The 19,713-nt window shown below is 52.8% G+C and overlaps 2 protein-coding genes across 5 annotated transcripts in view; one reads left to right on the forward strand and one right to left on the reverse strand.

Annotated features, from left to right (window-relative positions):
- LOC127037472 (uncharacterized) overlaps nucleotides 1-19,713 on the forward strand; it is a 269,283-nt gene that overhangs the window by 229,608 nt on the left and 19,962 nt on the right. The window lies entirely within an intron of this gene.
- LOC127037463 (fibrinogen-like protein 1-like protein) overlaps nucleotides 5,053-19,713 on the reverse strand; it is a 59,868-nt gene continuing 45,207 nt past the window's right edge. Inside the window, exons 1-4 of one of the 3 annotated variants that reach the window (XM_050929220.1) lie at nucleotides 16,771-16,927; nucleotides 14,612-14,749; nucleotides 10,390-10,452; nucleotides 5,054-6,085 (exon numbers count right to left, since the gene is read on the reverse strand). In XM_050929220.1, the coding sequence (XP_050785177.1) occupies nucleotides 5,457-6,085; nucleotides 10,390-10,452; nucleotides 14,612-14,749; nucleotides 16,771-16,774 (834 nt within the window). In that variant the 5' untranslated portion in view covers nucleotides 16,775-16,927 and the 3' untranslated portion in view covers nucleotides 5,054-5,456. Of the gene's footprint in view, nucleotides 6,086-10,389; nucleotides 10,453-14,611; nucleotides 14,750-16,770; nucleotides 16,928-19,713 lie in introns of those variants that run through there. The other 2 variants (XM_050929218.1, XM_050929217.1) reach the window with 2 other exon arrangements.

Here is a 19,713-nt window from a genome sequence, read left to right on the forward strand (position 1 = left end):
CATTCCTGTCCCAGCTGCTGAGTTCCAGGCCGAGTTGCAGAAAGATCCCTCCTTGCGGAAGCACAGGGACCGGGCTGACCTTAGTGCGGTACAGACCATGAGGAGAGGTTGCAAGGAGAGGTTCCTGTGGGAGAAGGGGTTCCTGTACCGAGAATGGGCTCCCCCAGGGGAAGTAGAGTCATGGGGGATCAGGAGGCAGCTGGTGGTTCCCCAGAAGTTCCGTCACAAGCTGTTGTACCTGGCCCATGACATCCCTCTCGCAGGGCACCAGGGAATCCGGCGCACCAGGCAGAGGCTGCTACAGAACTTTTACTGGCCTGGGGTCTTTACCCATGTCCGACAGTACTGCCAATCCTGTGACCCCTGCCAGAGGGTGGGGAAGGCCCGGGACAAGGGGAAAGCGGCTTTGAGGCCTTTACCCATCATAGAAGAACCTTTCCAGAAGGTGGCCATGGACATAGTGGGACCCCTCAGTAAGACGACCCGGTCAGGGAAGAAATACATCCTGGTGGTGGTGGATTTTGCCACTCGCTACCCCGAGGCGGTGGCCTTGTCCTCTATCGAAGCAGACACAGTGGCAGATGCGCTGCTGACAATTTTCAGCCGGGTGGGGTTCCCCAAGGAGGTCTTAACGGACCAGGGGTCCAACTTCATGTCGGCCCTGCTCCGGTCCTTATGGCAGAAATGTGGGGTCCAGCACAACTGGGCCTCAGCGTATCACCCCCAGTCCAACGGGCTGGTAGAAAGGTTCAACGGGACGCTGAAGATGATGCTAAAAACATTTATGAACCAGCATCCGCAAGATTGGGACAAGTACTTACCTCACCTGCTGTTTGCGTACAGGGAGGTACCCCAGGAATCTACCGGGTTTTCACCTTTCGATCTGTTGTATGGAAGGCGGGTGAGGGGGCCCCTAGACCTGATGAGGGACGAATGGGAGGGGAAGGCCGCTCCCGAGGGAGAGTCAGTGGTGGAGTATGTCCTGACCTTCCGGGAAAGACTGGCCGAGCTCATGGGCCTGGCCAGGGAGAATCTGGCCCGAGCCCAGAGGAGGCAGAAGGTCTGGTATGACCGCACAGCACGAGCCCGTGCCTTCGCCACCGGGGATCAGGTGATGGTTCTCATCCCCGTGAGGAGAAACAAACTCCAGGCCGCCTGGGAAGGGCCCTTCAAGGTTATCAAGCAACTGAATGAGGTAAACTATGTGGTGGAGCTGTCAAACCGGGCACATCACCGTCGGGTGTACCATGTGAACATGATGAAACCATACTATGACAGGGGGAATGTGGTGTTGGCCGTGTGTGGACATTGGGAGGAGCAGGGAGATGACCCCTTAGTGGATCTATTCCCTGGGACAAAAACTGGTTCCCCCCTGGAGGCGATTCCCCTCTCTGAGCAACTGACCCCGGGCCAGCACGCTGAGATCAGAGGGGTGCTGCATCTATACCGACAGCTGTTTTCCAACCAGCCTGGACGCACTAATTTGACTGTCCACCGGGTGGAGACCGGGTCACACCCCCCTATAAGATGCTCCCCTTTTCGGGTCACTGGTAAAACTGCCCAGGATCTTGAAAGAGAGGTCAGGGACATGCTGGCTTTGGGGGTGATCCAGCTGTCTTCCAGCCCTTGGGCCTCGCCAGTAGTGCTGGTTCCCAAGAAGGATGGGTCAATCCGGTTCTGTGTGGACTATCGAAAGCTCAATGCCATCACCATATCTGATGCCTACCCTATGCCCAGGCCTGATGAGCTCCTAGACAAGCTGGGAGGTGCTCGGTACCTCACCACTATGGATCTTACCAAAGGCTACTGGCAAGTGCCGCTGGACGCAGATGCCAGGCTGAAATCGGCCTTTATCACCCCTCTGGGGCTCTATGAGTTTTTGACCCTGCCCTTCGGCCTCAAGGGAGCGCCGGCCACCTTCCAGCGTCTGGTGGATCAGCTACTGAGGGGGATGGAGAGTTTTGCCGTGGCGTATATTGACGACATCTGCGTCTTCAGCCAGACCTGGGAGGACCACGTGTCCCAGGTTAAACAAGTCCTGGAGCGACTCCGAAAGGCTGGGTTAACAGTAAAGGCTGAGAAGTGCAAGGTGGGGATGGCTGAAGTATCTTACCTGGGCCATCGGGTGGGGAGCGGCTGCCTGAAGCCGGAACCAGCCAAGGTGGAGGTGATCAGAGACTGGCCTGCTCCCCAAACCAAAAAGCAGGTCCAGGCCTTTATTGGGATGGCGGGGTACTATCGAAGGTTCGTGCCCCACTTTAGTGCCATAGCCGGCCCCATCACTGAACTATGCAAAAAGGGGAAGCCAGACAAGGTGATCTGGACTGAGCAGTGCCAGGAGGCTTTCCGGGCGCTGAAGGAGGCTCTGGTTAGTGGCCCAGTTCTAGCAAACCCAAATTTTGACAAACCCTTTATGGTGTTCACTGATGCCTCAGATACGGGACTGGGGGCAGTGTTAATGCAGGAGGATGAAAAGGGGGAGAGACACCCCATCGTGTACCTGAGTAAGAAGCTGCTACCCCGGGAACGAAGCTACGCGGCCATCGAGAAGGAATGCCTGGCCATGGTGTGGGCCCTTAAGAAACTAGAGCCATATCTCTTTGGGCGACACTTCACCGTGTACACCGACCACTCTCCCCTGACCTGGCTGCACCAGATGAAAGGAGCCAACGCCAAGCTCCTGAGGTGGAGCCTGCTCCTCCAGGACTATGACATGGACGTGGTCCATGTGAAGGGAAGTGCCAACCTGACAGCGGATGCGTTGTCCCGGAGAGGGGACCCTGAACTTCCCCAGGTCACTGAGCAGAGTGACCCCGCTCAGTTCAGTCTCGAAGGGGGGAGAGATGTGATGCAGTAGGGACTGTCTGTGTGGGGAGTGGGAGAGCAGGGGAGGACTTTAGGGGATGGACGATGCCAGGGCCTGTAACCTGAGCTAGGTAAGGGAGGGGAAAGGTCAAACACCTTTGCCCGGGAAGGGGAACAAAGGAAGGAAGTGGCAGGAGGGAAGCAGTTTGAGTTTGGGCTTGGGGCTGTGTGGGTGGAATTCAGGGTATCCTAGCTAGGATCCAAGCACCCTGAAAGCCCAGAAGGACTCGGTGGAGGGGTCCTGACTGTGCCTGCAAGCTCTGCTGTAACCTGTGTTCCTGTTGTCCAATAAACCTTCTGTTTTACTGGCTGGCTGAGAGTCACTGTGGGTCCCAGGAAGAGGGGTGCAGGACCGGACTCCCCCACACTCCGTGACACTGGCTGGCTAAGAGTCATGTCTGATTGTGAAGCAAAGTGGGGGTGCAGGACCCTCTGGCTTCCCCAGGATCCCGCCAGGGTGGACTCACTGTGGGAAGCGCACGGAGGGGCAGAGGATGCTGAATGCTCCAAGGTCAGACCCAGAAGGTGAAGCGGTGTGAGCTTCTTGCCCTGGAGACAGTCTGCTCCAGAGGAGAGGAGGCTCCCCAAAATTCTGACTGACTTTGTGGGGAGCAGTTCCAGAGCATCGCCCGGGGACTCCGTGACAAACTGGGCTCAGGCTCACACTGGGGGCAGGGGGAGAGGCAGCACTGAGACAAGACATTTCCCTGGGGGAGGCAGACAGATTTGGAAGGCAAACTGGGACCAGGCTGGGTCTGAGAGCACCTGGGCTTGCTATGCAATGTAAGCTGGGTCTGTCTGATCCCGTAACAGGAGGGAGACCCAGCTAAGGGCCTGTCTAATGTAGCTTGTAGGGACGAGACTAGTTGTGTCAGCTGTTTGGTTGTGTCATTCTCTCTGGTGCTTCGTTCCATCTGCTAATAAACCTGCTCGTTTCAGGGAAGCTGTTGGTCACTGGTCTCCAAAGAGAGGACCAAACCCGTGCCTGAATCGCAATCAGCAATGAGCAGTTGGCAGAGCTGGGACCTGTATCAAGATCCTGGTCTGAGAGTGGGAGAATGGCAGGACTCCACCCCAGCCAGCGAGGGCAGGAGGCCGGACAGCGGAGGGGTCACTCAGAGAGCCCAGCAAGAGGACACTCAGCCATGTCACTCTGCTATATATGCTACTGTAGCAACAGGCCCCAATTCTCTCCCACCATGTTCCTTGTGGCATCAATGACAGCTCTGGTGCCAAGCAGGCGGTAAATGCTACAAACGCCAACATTCCAATCCCTGGTGGGAGCGTGGAGGTTTCAGACTGGGCAGCGCTTTGCCCAGGTGTGAACGATGACACAGGAGACAAGCAGGGGAGAACCAGGTACTGTGTGCAGGGGCCTGACACTCAGTTCTACACCTCCTCCATGAGCCAGGCGGAACTGGGTCCTGGCTCTCCCGATGTCTGACGGGATAGGAACCTGGGCTCCCTCACTGACTTTGTCTCCCCACCTGGATTACAGTGCTGGGAGCCTGGCAGCATGATCTGCCTCCATCCGCAGAGCAAGGACGGCGAATAGAGAGGTATGAACTGGGAATGGCAATATCTAGAAATGCCAGTTTATTGGCAGCTCCAGGGGCTGGGGGGGGGGAGCATTTTGAGGAAGTGGCAAAGTCTGAATATGCCTCAGCTGAGAGCATCAGCCTCCCTGTGTCAGCAACGTCCCCCTGAGCCTCTCTAGGGTCCCTGTGCTCCTGAGTCCCCAGGCAGCAACAGTGGCCAGGAACATTTCCTTTCTCTTTGCCTGGCCCAGAGATCACATCCCTCCTCAGATTTGGACCTTGCCACGTTCACGCCCACCCTCACCATCTCAAGCACAACACCATAATGTGTGACAATCCTTCTCTCTCTCACTAAGAAGAGGATTTTTCAATGTGAAAACCCTTTAATAAATGTCCTACACTGCGACACATCTCTCGTGTTTAAACTCAGTCACCTGGATTTAATTTCCTTATTTGGATATTTTAGTTTTTATGTATTAATTGCCATTGCACTGCAGTCCCAAAGATCTGTCCTTGGGAATGACTTCTCTAGCTAGGTTAGACTGGGTGAGCCTCTCGACACGTGGAATGGATATCTGCCAATTGGAGAGAACTTTTGAAAATGCGATTTTATTCTGAAGCTTCAACACCCACTACAGAAGAGACACAGAGTGTGAGAGAATTCTTCAGCCTTTATGGCCTCCTGTTTCTGGTAACCTCTAGGGGGTGCTCGTTCAATCTAATGAACAATCACGGCAGGGTTGAGCGTGTTTTCTCCACCACACCACATGCTTGGAAAAAACAATTTTTGCAGACAACTGTTCTGATTTTTAATATAATTAAAATGAATCAACCCAAAGCCCAAAGGGGAAGGGCAGAGAAGAGCTCAGAAAGTCTGCAGGGAGGGAGAGGAGAAGGAAAAGTGGCCCCATTTCCTTGGTAACCCGGGTACCTTCCCCAGCAAGGCCTGTGAGGGCGGGCAGGAGGTTTGGCCATGACACACTCTGACCCTTTCTATCCCTTCGTGGAGCAGAGGTTGGCCTCACTGCAGACAGAAGGGTAGGAAAGGGGTAACTAACAGTAAGATGCTGGTTTGATGAGGATGGCAGAGGCTTGGCAGTTCCCACTACAGAAACTACCCCAACGGATGCTTCCTTTGACGTTCAGTTGAGCAGAATAACAAGCCGAGTACCACCAGCCCCCACCATAGCTAGATGCACAGTTCCCACTGGAAGTGTCCTGATCCAGGTCTTTAGTGGAGAACTTCATGTTGTCATGCATGGAGTTAGCATTGTTTGGGGCCATGGCGTCCCCTGCAGTCCCAGTGTAAGAGCCCAGCCTCAGCCTGTAGCCGTTGGACTCGTCTTCCAGACCAAAGAGGTTGTAGTCTGCATATTTCATGGTGCCGGATGAATCGTGGATGACAAACCTGACCTGGTAGACCTTCTGCTTGGCGATCCGATAGATGTACTCCGTCCCCAGCCAGTAGTCATCCTGCACGTTGCCAAAGCCATACTTGTAGGTGCTCCAGGACTCGGCCCAGGTGATCTGCGTGTTGCGCTGGTTCCGCTGGAGGACTGTCCAGCCCCCGGCTGTTTCGTTCATGTCACAGTACACCACGAGCTGGTGCAGTCCTGTGGGCTGGATGAGGTAGATGCCGCTGGGGCTGCCTGAGGGGATCTCACTGCAGTCCTTGGGCCAGGCTGATGGCAGGAGAGAGAGGCTAATTTAACCAAATCCCCTGACGCTAGACGCCAAAGCATTCAACAAGGCCATAACCAGGGCGAGGCAAGTGGGGCAGCCAACTAGGTTGCAAAATCACGGGGCCATAAAAGTGGGGTCATCATGGGGGGCACGTGGGGTTGTGTGTCCCACCAGATTTCAGCCTTCCCTTTAGCACAGAGATTTTCAAACTGGGGGGCATGTCCTCCCAGCATGCCCCCCCAGTTTGAAAACTATCACCTCCTGCCAGGAGCCGGCAGATTGGGAGCTTGGCCTGGCCTGGTCTGGCCCACCCCAAACACTTTGACTGCATGTGGCCCCCTGAGTTTGGATTCTCTCCTGAGAGGTGGCTAAGCTTCCATCAGCCGCAAGGGCTTGGGGGCTCTCCAGTTACTTAACACTAGAATCCAGAGCAGCCAGGAATAGTAATAGTGGAAGTGTGCTCAGAAATGCTGCCCCACCCCTTTACTCCGCAATTTCAGCCCTCAGAGTGCAGCTGCAAGGAAGTACATAACATAAAGGAGCAGAAATGAATCAAATATAAATTAATGAGACTAAAGTCCTATTTTTTAAAATTTTTTTTGCTTGGGGTCTTCTTGCATTTCTTTAACCTCCTTTCCTCTGCAGCGTGACACCATTTATTTCCTTATTTCTGGGCTCTGTCTTTTCTCTCTCCTATTCCTCTTTCCCCAGACTGGTGAAGTATTCATTATCAGTTCTCTTATTCATTTAACCCCTTTCTGGTTAGCAGATAATTCACAAACCAACCCTGCATTTTGTTCATGGTTTTGCAGTTCCCAAGTACATGTCAGATGCTTTCAGCCAATGAGGCATTTGCAAACTATTCACTTTGGCTGTCACATAAGACAGGCCATACTGGGTCAGACTAAAGGTCCATTTAGCCCAGTATCCTGTCTGCTGACAATGGTCTTCCACCATGCTCCAGAGGGAATAAACAGAACAGGCAATTATCAAGTGATCCATCCTCTGTTGCCCATTCCCAGCTTCTGGCAAACAGAGGTAGGGACACCATCCCTGCCCATCCTGGTAATAGCCATTGATGGACTGACCCTCCAGGAACTTATGTTCATTTTTTGTTATTTATGGTGTGTGATTTTGTTACTCATGGTGTGGGACTGGTCACCTACATCACAGATTAGATGTCTGAAACAGCAAATAATGAGTCAGGCGCCCTATAGCAGTTCACTCACGTTAAAAGATGAGCTGCTGTGTCTTCACTGGTATTTTAAGCTGAATTAGCTAATGTGAATCAGCTCCCCCAAATTATGAACACACCTTTGTTTGCAGTGAAGACCTCACCATAGTCACGCCCGTTCAGGGCTGTCCTTCCCCATGTTACTGTACCCTCTCCCTCACTCTACTTCTTTTCGCTCCCTGTGGTCTCACCTCTCTGCCCCCCTTGCTCCCACCTGGATGCCATCAGCTCTTCACATTCCAGCCCAGCTCCCTTGCTCCTACTGACATAGGTGGTGCGTAAAACCTCACACCTCCACTGGGAGGGGGGGCAGTGATGGATTGCGGCACAGGACCCCTGTGCCCGTCCAATTTGGGGCCCTGGAAAAATCTCCCCCCTGTTATGGTGCCAGGACTGGAGGAGCTCTCACTCCCTGCTGCGACCCCGGGGCCATGGTCGGGGAGGGTGGTGCAGGGCTTTTGTGGTCTCAGGGCTGTCGTGTGGGGGTGGGCAGAAAGGAGCGAGTAGGGGCAGGGCCTCAGCGGGAAGAGATGAAGTGGGGAAGGAACAGGGGCAGGGCCACAGGGGAAGGAGCAGAATAGGGTGAGGCCATGGACAGGGGAATGGCCATTGGGTGGTGCCATGGTCCCGTCCGGGGCTGAGCCCTGCAGTGGGGCCCGGCTGGAGTGGGAGCCTATGCCTGTGACACAGCTTTCTCCAAGGGCTAACTGGTGTGGTGGTGCTAAGATCTGGGCTTGTCTGCAGGGCTGGGAGTGGAGAAGGACAGGTAGATCCAGTCCCTGGGCTCCTCCGGCCTCAAAGAACTGGTACCTGTGGCCGCAGCAAGAGCCCCTGGGGTGCTGTGCTCCACCCTGGACAGACAGTGCAGGCTCCTTTGTGGGCCTCTGGTACCTATGTAGCCTGGCAGAGGCTGGGGGCCCTCCATACGCCCAGAGGAAGGTGCGGTATTTGGGCGCCTGTGTTTGTGAAGCTCTTCATGAGCCATGGACAGTGCTGTGTGAGTGTGATGTTATCAGTAATGCTCCGAGTGACTCCATGTGCTGGTCTGCTGGCTTGCTCCCAGGAGATGCCCCCTACAATGGGCCTAAGCCAGCCAGATGGGGTATTCTGCCCTTTGCCAGCCCTTTGCAGCCTGATGCTAGCTGAATAGGGCTATCTCCAGTTCTTCTGGGCTCTCAGCTAGGAGCTGGTGCACTGAGCAGACAGATGTTCCACAGTGCATAGGCGGCAAGTTTGTATAATTTTTGGTGTTGCCCAAAATGATGGTGCCCCCCTGCCCTCCCGCTCCCACCCTGTAAGCCGATATAAAATGAAACTACAACGCGTCGGCACCACAAGATTACAAGGGTCAATTAAAAGTGGAAAGTCAGAAGCAGCACTTGCCTGCTTCAATATACGGTGTTATATTTTGTTGCACCTGTTGTGACAAAGTGGGAATGTTCTTAATGTTTTCTCTGAATATTATGTGGGTGCCTCAGTTTCCCCTGCAAGGTGCCAGCTGAAGGTGTTGGGGACAAAGAGATCAGGTGGCCTCCTTGTCCAGAAGAGACACAAAGGCTAGAGGAGGGAGTGTCAGTTTGGAGCTGGCTGGGGAAATGGGGAGAGGCCCAGAACTTGGGTCTAGGCTCCCCACCCTCCAAGATGGATCTGACTGAGGGGTCCTGTTTTCTGTACCTACAAGCTCTGTTTTAGACTGTGATCCTGTCATCTAATAAACCTGTTTTACCGGCTGGCTGAGAGTCATGTATGACTGCAGAGTTGGGGTGCAGGGACCTCTGGTTGCCCCAGGACCTGCCTGGACAGACTCGCTGCGGAAAGTGCACGGTGTGGAAGGGGATGCTGACTGCTCCGAGGTCAGACCCAGGCGGGTGTAAGCTTCTTGCCCTGGAGACAGTCTGCTCAGAGAGAGGAGGCTCCCCCACAGTCCTGACTGGTTTTGTATGGAGTAGTTCCAAAGCATCCCAGCATCCCCTTCCACACCATGCGCTTCCCGGAAGCCGGACACAGGCACCGACACTCCCTCCTCTGGCCTTTGTCTCTTTTCCAGGCATTAGGAGGCCACCTGATCTCTTTGTTCTCCAACACCTTCACCTTGCAAGAGAGCGGCCCAGGCCATTAGTTGCCCGGAGACAGGGTTTTGGCCATTCTCTGTGCAGACTGCATCACACTGGCCCTCTAGGGCTCTACAACAATCACACCCCCTTATCCCACCATCTAGATCCTTGAGAAATGCATAGGAGAAGTTGAGGCACCCACACAGTATTCAGAGGAAACATTTGTAACACCTGTATACTTTAAAGGGTGTAAAATAATCAAGTATTGTGCTAAACACAATGATACTCCCAACTGACCACCAAATTTAAGTTGCACATTTTTCCCCTCAAGTGAGGGCTCTGGGGATGAGGGGTTCACAGTGCAGGAGGGTGCTCAGGGTTGGGGTGCTGGGGGCGCAAGCTCTGGGGTGGGGCAGGACTGGGGATAAGGAACTTGGGATGCGGACAGGCTGCCCCAGGGCTAGGGCCAGAGAGGACTCCCTCCCTTACTGGCAGCAGCAAGGTCCAGGGGAGGGACCCCTCCTCTCCCCACCCCCCGGCAGCACACTCACTCTGCACCACAGTCACTGCACATGCTCCTAGGGACTCTCTCAGGTCCAGAAAGCCCACTCGCCTCCCCTATGGTGGGTACCGGGGTGGGGGGTTGCCATCACTTGTGGCCTCCCCTGCTGCTGCCCGTGGGTGCTGGGGGGCGGGGGAGAGAGCTCCCAAGCACGTGTGTGCCTCCTTCCCCCTCCTCTCTCCCTGTTCCTCTCCCCCCATGCTCCAAGAGGCTGCCTGCTGCTGATCTCTATCGCCTTAGGCAAAAGCAGCACAAACAAGGGCGAGAGGCACTGGCTGTTTTCTTTCAGGCAGGGAAGCTCCGAGGTGGGGGCAGGACCAGCTCCAGGCAGGGCCAGGGGAGAAACCCAGCTCCAAATGTTGGTGGAGCACAGCCCTCAGCCTTGAATATTCCTGGTGCTCGAGCACCTTGAGCCCATATAACCTGCCGCCCCTGCCACAATGAGATACTTACCACGTCCTGCCGGTAGTGGGGTGTCATTGGCTCGCTTCCCCCGGCTGTGTCCCAGACTGTGCACTGTATGGGCGAGAACAGAGCAGAGATGTCAGACCCTATTCCAGCCCCAGGGAAGAGGTTTATCTGCTGGTCAGTATCACTGCACTCAGATAACTCCGGCCACTTCTTTACTTCTCATCTTTCTCCTCAATCCTTTGTGACTCCTGACCGTTTAGCTGATGCCGTATCAGATAAACCTGCGTGGACCTGTCTCAGGCTCCCACCCTCAGCTGCTGCTCAGCCAAGGGTAGCTCTGCTTCAGCCTCATACCCAGGCTGTTGCTTCCCTTGCTATGAGTGATTTGTGCCATCCAGGAACTGGCTCCACTGTACCAGACATTTTTATTCTCAGCGGGACCCAAACAGGATGCACAGTGGCAAGGTAGTGTGTGAAGGGACATGGATTCAGTGCATCAGGGTATCAGTGCCAGTCGGGCAGGAACTAGAGCATGGAGAGGCACCACGAAACAAAAAGATTCTTAGAGGAGTGTCTTGTTGTGAGCTGATGTTCTCTGGGACAGTGTGTGCTATACGGACAGAGATGAAACAACTGGAGAACAGCTGCAGCATCTGCTATTTCATAGCCTGGTGGAGAAGCTGAGGTTTATTGTGACCTTCCTTTGCTGGTGCCTGAAGCCGGCCCTGATGGAAAGAAACGTGAAGGAAAAGGGATTAGGGGCTCTGGACAGGGGAGCAGAGGTCAGAGGGGCAGGTGTGGAGTGAAGCTGAGGGGAAGAGATTCTGAGAGAGGAGTTGGAGCAAATGGCCGATCAGCACAGGGCAGAGAAAGTCACCAAAACGGCGAAAAGTTCTCTGGCTGTCCAGCGGTCACTGCTTTGGTGGCTGTGCACAAGGCAGGAGGAATGCAAGGTGCAGCCACGGGAGAAACTGTAATTACATTGCTACCGGCCTAGGCTACCTCGTCGTTTCGTTGCCTAGTTTTATATTATGACTTTGGGGGTTTACAGGAAATTTAAAATTCTGACCATTCATTCTCATTCGGGGTGAAAGGAAACTGTCCAAGGGAAGGGGGGTGACTCACTCAAGAGTTCAACAGATCCTTTGTTTCTGCCTAAGCCATTGTTCTTTGTTCCTGTGAGGCTGGTCTGGGTTTGTCCCATACATGCCCTGAGGAGGTGTGAACTGCCCCTCTGCTCTTGGAGAGTTTTAGCCTGGGCCTGTTTTAAGCCATGAGGACACATTTTCAGCCTCATAACTTATACATGAAATTACAACCTGTAACTTTACTATAACATCACTATAACAACAATGCTCAGTGCATCATGAGCCTTCCAAAGACACCTAACATGATAAACTTTACATTGGATACCACACAAGCATATTATAAGGATGAATATGGGGGTATGAGGTGTTCCCCCGAGATACAGAGTGTCACACCTGCCCTCTTAATTTACTGCAAGAGGTTTAGTCACTGACTATCTGGCTAGATTGTGGGGCTCAATGGGTAGTGATCAACAGCTCAATGTCTAGTTGGCAGCTAGTATCAAGAGTAGCAGGGCCTTCCCTAGGCATAAAAAGCATACGCGGCTGCATGGGGCACCTGACAATTTGGGGCAGCACCCTTGCTGGAAACCTCTCGTCTCTGGACCCTCCCCTGCGCTGGGCTGGCAGGCTTCTCCACGACCCTAACCCTCCCTCACTCCTCAACTGGCCGGTGAGGCCTCCAGCCTCCAGCTCTGCTGAGTCCGACCCAGCCTTGGGAGTCCAGAGTGGTGCATCCCAGCGCCACCCGGAGCGGAGTTCCTCCCTACACCCTGCCTGCCTGGGGGGGCAGGCGGGGCCAGGACAGGAGGAGCGAAACTCTCAAGGGGGGATTTAAAGTGACAGTGCGCTCACTGTCTCTCACACTTCCCGAACACACAGTCTCTCTTGCACACAGACTGGCTTTCACACCCACATACACTCTGCATCTCATGAGTCACAGTCCCCCAAAACAGATTGTCTCACACACACAGACACAGTCTCACAGTCCCCAACACACACTCAGTCACAGTCTCACACACGCACACACACACACACAGACACACACACACAGAGTCTCTCTCTCTCTCTCTGTCTTGCTCAGTGCACTGGCTCTCTCTCACACACACATATACACACATACACTCTGTCTCACACACACACAGTCACGCACACACACACACATTTATATTATTGTTGTTGTTATTACTGCTTGGTACTTCCTGTCAAAATGCTGATGGTGAGCCAGGAGTGGCTGGAGCTGCAGAAAGGCCATGGGCTCTGGCAAGATGCAGCCTCCATGTGACAGTTTGAGTCACTGCTGCAGCGTCTGCTGCGTACGAAGCTCAGCGGGCGTCAGCAATGGGGGGGGGGTGTTTCTGGGAGTCCCTGTGCAGGGGTGGTGGCTGTGCCCCCTCAACACACTGGGGTCAGTGGAGCCGGCTGGAGACTGCCTTCACTGGAGCATAGGGGCACCAGTTTAATGATACTGCTTAGGGCCCCATAAATCCTAAGGACGGCCCTGTGTGTGCTATACAGACTGAGATGAAATAATCGGAGAACAGCTGCAGCATCTGCTATTTTTCTTCCACCAGTAATGGTGAGAAGATTGTCTGAAGGGTAGAGCAGGGCACTGGTGGAGGAGAAGGGAGAGCTGGAAGGGAAATAAAGAGAGAACATTTCTAGGATGGGATCAAAGGTAAATCCATGGAGGATTTCAAAAATATGGGGGTTGCTATTTCAACTGGCTCCTGAAATGAATGGGAATCTGGTGGAGTTGTTTGAGGTGTCAGTGATTCATGCCAGAAGGGCGGGCATCACCATTGTGCACGTGCAGGAGTCTGGAGAGCTAGAACCTGGAGTGATTTATTAATTATATTATTGCTGTAGTGCCTAAGGCCAAGTCAAGGAGTATGGACCCGTACACAAACAGAGTAGAGTGGATGGTCCCTGTCCCGAAGAGCTGACTATCCAGATAGACCTGCCAGATACAGCGTGGGGGAAGGTGTAGAACCCACCAGCACCAGCAGAGGGCGCAACGGGATGGCAGCAAACAGCATGGTAGTGCCAGAGTTTTGGGCGGGTGAATTTAGTTCAGAGGGGCTCAGTTAATGGAAAGAAACGTGAAGGAAAAGGGATTAGGGTCCCTGGGCAGGGAAGCAGAGGTCAGAGGGGCAGGTGTGGAGTGAGGCTGAGGGGAAGAGATTCTGAGGCAGGGGTTGGAGCAAATGGCCAATCAGCACAGGGCAGAGAAAGTCACCAAAACAGCAAAAAGTTCTCTGGCTGTCCAGCGGTCGCTGCTTTGGTGGCTGTGCACGAGGCAGGAGGAATGCAAGGTGCGGCCACGGGAGATACTGTAATTACATTGCTATCGGCCTAGGCTACCTTGTCATTTCATTGCCTAGTTTTATATTATGACTATGGGGGTTTCCAGGAAATTTTAAATTCTGACTTTTCATTCCCATTCGGGGTGAAAGGAATTTTCAAAATGTCAGAATTTCCTTCCCACCTGCTCTGCTGTGTGTAGAGTCTGAGATTGGCAGGGTCCCCCAGGGATTTGGGCAGCAGTCCCCATGAATTTTAATGAGAATTGGGCACCCAAATCCCGTAGGCAGATTTGAAAATTGGTTCCCTCAGGCTAGTGGGTGCCAGGTAGACAGGTGATGGCCCTGCTCCCACTTCAGAGGTAGCCCTAACATTAGGTTCCAGAAGGGAAAATTACCAGCAGAGCCTCTCTGAGCTGTGGCATTGTCAACGCCTGGTCCTCAATATGATTTGTATTGGGTGACCCACAGAAGGCAGGGCATTTTGGTTGGGTATCTTATGCCTCGTTTCTCTGAAAGTGGGCTGAAGACTCATGAAATGATCAGCTCCTTTCACAAAGGTTTGGGGTACTTCCTGGTATTGGATGGGCGATAAATACAGAGAACAAAGCTCTCGTGGAATTTTTGCATCCTTCCTGGCTGAAACCAGAGAATGCAAACTGAAAAAATTGTCTGAACTGCCAAATCTCAAACTGCTGGGGTTTGGTTTGAGTTGGGATGAAGGTTTGTAGAGGTTCTTACTGGATCTGAACTGCTTTGTCCCTCTCTATCAATAACACCTGGTCCGTCTTGCTCATGTTCTGTCTGTGTGGAGGGTCTGGGACTCCAGGACCTCAGAAGAGCAGTGTTTAAGGACAGCAGAGATAAATTGCATACCAGGCACAGGATCCCCTGGGCTGAGGTTCAGAATTTTATCTGAAGTTCCATTGAAGATATTCAGGTTTTCTATTTCCAGGGTGAGAACTGTGACTGACAGGGCCAGCAGGCAGGTGAGGAGCAGGAGGTGCTGGGCAGCTGAAAAAAGGAAGAGATTGAGTGACACTAGAAATACAAACCCTCCCTTCAAGGAACTGAGAATCACAACTGACCCAGCTCCACCAAAGTTACACCAGACTCACCGACTGGAAAAATCCACAGGGTACACTAGTGCTTCGAGAGCCAACAACAGTGAAAAATTCTTAACCCAGAACAAAAGCGAACAGCATCAGGAACAAACCTTCCTCACCAAGTCACGTGGTTACAAGCAGAGCCTGTAGAGAGAGTTTGCAAGGCCCTACAGGTGGGTAGCTCTTCTGCATTGCCCTGGCTCTCCACAGCATGGACTGGAACTAGGGGTGCTGGCTTTCAGAGACTGGTGTTGAGAAGGCACCTGGGCATAGTCCAAACTGCAGATTAAGGATAAACGTTCCCCTTATGGAGCAAAGTGCATCATTGCTATTGCAGGAAAGCAGGTTGTGTTTGTATTTTCCTGAAAGGGGCTTAGCTACTGCAAGGATGGGTGAGGGATAAGAACCTAGCTCAATAGATAGAACCAGAAAGCATTAGGCAAAACCCCACCAAACGGCCCAGCATGCGTCCCTCAAGAAACGTGTGGCATGACCCATAACACACAGCACTAGCCATAACAACCACACACAGGGAAGTCATGGCACTTGGCATCACTGCTGCATACATCCCTGTCCTGCAAGGAACCGACGGCATTCTACCAGGAGCAAAACAACGAGGAGTCCTTCTGGTACCTTAGAGACTAACAAATGTATTGGGCGTAAGCTTTCGTGGGCTAAACCCCACTTCATCAGATGCATGAAGTGGAAAATACAGGAGCAGGTATAAATACATGAAAGGATGGGAGTTGCCTTACCAAGTGTGAGGTCAGTCTAACGAGCCAATTCACTTAACAGCAGGATATCGAAGGAGGAAAGATAACTTTTGAAGTGGACAGTGACAGCTGCTCTGGTTTTATGGTTTATAGGCTGGCTGAGCTGTTCTTTCCCTTCGACTGTTAAATGCAGTTACTAACACTTGTATCTTACTATTTAATGCTACTGTGGAGTTCTCCTCCTCGTCCGTTTAGAGCTTCTATTTCCACGTTTTAGTGCTGTCTGTGTGAATACAAATAAAGCCGTGTACAGCAGAGTGGCTCTCATATGTCCCAAACTGCAGGAAAACCTTGATGCTGGGGCCTCTCTCCTGTAAGAGGAGAATGTGTCTCACCATAGCAGGCTCAGACACTTTCTCGCTGCCTTCCTGCTAGCACCTGAGAGCTCTCCCCCGATTAACGGAGCCGGCTGCACGCGGAGGAGAGCTTCCTGAGGGCCGGGCTAGGGAAACCCTCAAACGGGGACTGTCCCTTCTAGGCAGGGTTGGTTTGTCCAGTAGTGCAGCATTGCCTGCACTAGACTCCTCCCTAGGAGAGACTCATTTTGCGTGAGCTACTGTTTAGTTTTCACTCTCACACACTTGTACCTATTCACCTACTCTGAGCCATTCCTTAGGCCAGGAAAGGTTGGTGGACGTTAGTGATACTGGTAACTCAGTGCACAAGCCAATACAGCGAGGGGCTCTTCCCCGTTCATGACTTCCCTGGAAGGAAGGGCCACCTCTGGGGCGGAGCAGTGCGCACATGCATGGCAAGGGGCACAGAGTGGGCAGTTAAATAGCTGCACTGCCCATTTGCTGCCACTCCGCTATTTCCTAGAAGGGCAGGAAACACAGCAAGTTACTGATTAATTTGGATTTTGTCAAACGGGCCCTCCGGCACTCCAGACTCGTGTACAAAGATTATAAAGCAATATGCTCCCAACTCCCACAGCTGCCCTCAAGAGCACCAGCTGTCATAGGCACACAGAGGCTGTGGCATGGGAAGTGTTATTCCGGGGAGAGGTTGAGGCCCTGGGAGCAGAAATAGCAGGGGTCAGAGACACGCTAGGAAAGCAAGGTGCCAGGAGAGGAGCAGCAGCTTTCTCAGACATGCGGGTGCATACAGCAGTGCAGAGAGGCACATTTGCTGTCCCACTGCCAGAGCCCAGACTCACCCATGCCGTCTCTGCAGGGACACACGTGGAGCTGGAAGCTGCTGCAGGTGCAGGCTGGGTGGAGGGATGCTCGGTCCAGTATTTATAGCTCCCTCCTGCCCCGTGGGCGGGGCATTGCTGTGACCGCTCCCAGCGAGCCCTGCTTGTCCTGTTGGTGTCTGTGCTGGTGGTTTCATGGTTTATGTGCTTTGTGTCTCCTTGACAGGTGACCTGAGGCACAGGCTGCCGTGGTTCTGAGGAAAGATACCGTACCAGAAGTGAAGCAATGATATTTGGGGCTATCAGGTGATTCTCTGGCACAGCTCAGGTTTGTGGCAGCCAGCGCTGAGTGGGGCTTTCCCAGAGAATTCATATCCTTAATAGCTCTGGAAACCTCAGCCCAGTAAATAAATACTATGCAGTAAATAAAGGCTATTCACTTCCTTCCCAGAGAAACCCCCTGTGATGCTGCACTCCATATGTTTCATGGAACTATGCTAATGAGTGTAAATATAATGTAACTGAAATATGCTTTGTGCTAAAGGTCTCTTGTGAGGTATCACTACAAAGCTTGTTATCTACTGAGTCTGGTCATCCTATTTGTAGAAATGTATCATTCTTTAAAAGCAGCAAAGAGTCCTATACAGATCCAGACTAACACAGCTACCCCTCTGATACTTGTATCGTTCTTGTATCTGAAACTAGAACTGTGAACTATAACGCTGAGGGCCTATTGTAATTATGCAAAGTGTGGGCCATTTATGATGGCTTGGAATGTTGATGGCTCCCGTCAACCAGGACAATTGGTTGTAAATGGCTCTGTTTACTTGTAAGCCTTCCTGTATAGTGTGCTGGCAAGGGGGAAATGAAGTCTTACAGTGACATGTGACCCTGGCACTTGAACTGGAATCCATCTTTAACCTGGTGCTTTTCCATTTGGAAGGAGGGTGGGAACCCAGAGAGAGACAAGGGATTCCCGCCTTGTGCCAAAGATATATAAAGGGATGGAACAGAACAAAGGGGGCTGCCAGTCATGAGAAATCCATGGAGTTACCACCTCAGCTGGAGCTAACAAGAACTGTACAAGGGAAAGGATTGGGCCCAGACTAGGAAGGAGTCTGGTCTCTGAAAGAAGCTTATTGGAACATCTCTAAGGGTGAGATTTACCCGTGTTCAGTTTCTTAATGTATCCGTCTTAGACTTGCATGTTTCGTTTTATTTTGCTTGGTGACTTACTTTGTTCTGTCTGTTATTACTTGGAACCACTTAAATCCTACTTTTTATACTTAATAAGTGATTAATACCTGGGGGAGCAAACAGCTGTTCATTGGGAACTGGGTGTCTGGGTGCTGGAGATAGGTGACCTGCTGAACAGTTTTTGGTTAAGTCTGCAGCTTTGGGGGTGTGGTTCAGACCCTGGGTCTGTGTTGCAACAGACTGGAGCGTCTGGCTCAACAAGACAGGATTCTGAAGTGCCAAATGGCAGGGGAAACAGGCTCAGAAGTAATCTCAGCACATTGGGTGACAGTCCCAAGGGGGTCTCTGTGTCTGAACCCATCACACACACCCCCACACACTGCACGTGAACCCCAGAGCTCAAGATAGCAAAGGTATCTAGTGAAGTCAAGTAGCTCGGTACTGTGGATTCAGTGTCTGAATGACACGTAGTTAAGAGTTGGCTGAAGTGTTCATGGGAGAACCTGAGCACCACTCCTCCTATTATCAGTAGTGCCTGTCAGCTCACCAGTGATAGCTCCTATCACAGAGCCCTTGTCAACTCTTTGCTGTCCCTTGCACCCTCCCTGGTGCTAACCTCTGCCAGGCAATGATCCCAGGGAGGGGAGCAGGATGGCAGTGAGCTGCCCTGCTCTCCCTCTGCGTAGCATCAGGGAGCCTATGTAACTGTATCAGTTCTAACAGCATGTCTCCAAGCACAAAGAGCCTGTAGCATTCTTATCAGCCATGGGAGGTTTCCAGGATATTTCTGCCTTTGGAAGGCAAAGAGGGGACACAGGTCCCATGAGCATGACCCACCTGGCACTGGGGGACAATGTGAAAAAATGTGAATGTGACCCGTCTGGCACTTAAGACACCATGAAAGGATGTGGGCATGACCCGCCTGGCACTGGGGACACTGTGGAAGGACGTGAGTATGAACCACCCAGCACTGGGGACACCATTGAAGGATGTGAGTGTGGACCGCCCGGCACTGGGGACACTGTGGAAGGACATGAGTATTAACCACCCAGCACTGGGGACACCATTGAAGGATGTGAGTGTGGACTGCCTGGCACTGGGGACACCATTGAAGGATGTGAGTATGAACCACCCAGCACTGGGGACACCATTGAAGGATGTGAGTATGAACCACCCAGCACTGGGGACACCATTGAAGGATGTGAGTGTGGACTGCCCGGCACTGGGGACACTGTGGAAGGACATGAGTATTAACCACCCAGCACTGGGGACACCATTGAAGGATGTGAGTGTGGACTGCCTGGCACTGGGGACACTGTGGAAGGACGTGAGTATGAACCACCCAGCACTGGGGACACCATTGAAGGATGTGAGTGTGGACCGCCCGACACTGGGGACACTGTGGAAGGACATGAGTATTAACCACCCGGCACTGGGGACACCATTGAAGGATGTGAGTGTGGACTGCCCGGCACTGGGGACACTGTGGAAGGATGTGAGTATGAACCACCCGGCACTGGGGACACCATTGAAGAATGTGAGTGTGGACTGCCCGGCACTGGGGACACTGTGGAAGGATGTTGGCGTGACTCCATGCTCCCGCACTGAGGACACCGTGGAAGGACGTGGGTGTGACCCACCTGGCTCTGGGAATGAGGTTTGGGAACAACCTCCTACTAGGAGCAGTGGGAGCAAACAACTTAATTAATTTCAAACCAGAGCATGATAAATTTATGAGCAGGGCTGTATGAGGGGCCTGCCTGTTAC

This window comes from Gopherus flavomarginatus, chromosome 19 (genome assembly GCF_025201925.1).
Source record: "Gopherus flavomarginatus isolate rGopFla2 chromosome 19, rGopFla2.mat.asm, whole genome shotgun sequence".
Taxonomy (NCBI): domain Eukaryota; kingdom Metazoa; phylum Chordata; order Testudines; family Testudinidae; genus Gopherus; species Gopherus flavomarginatus.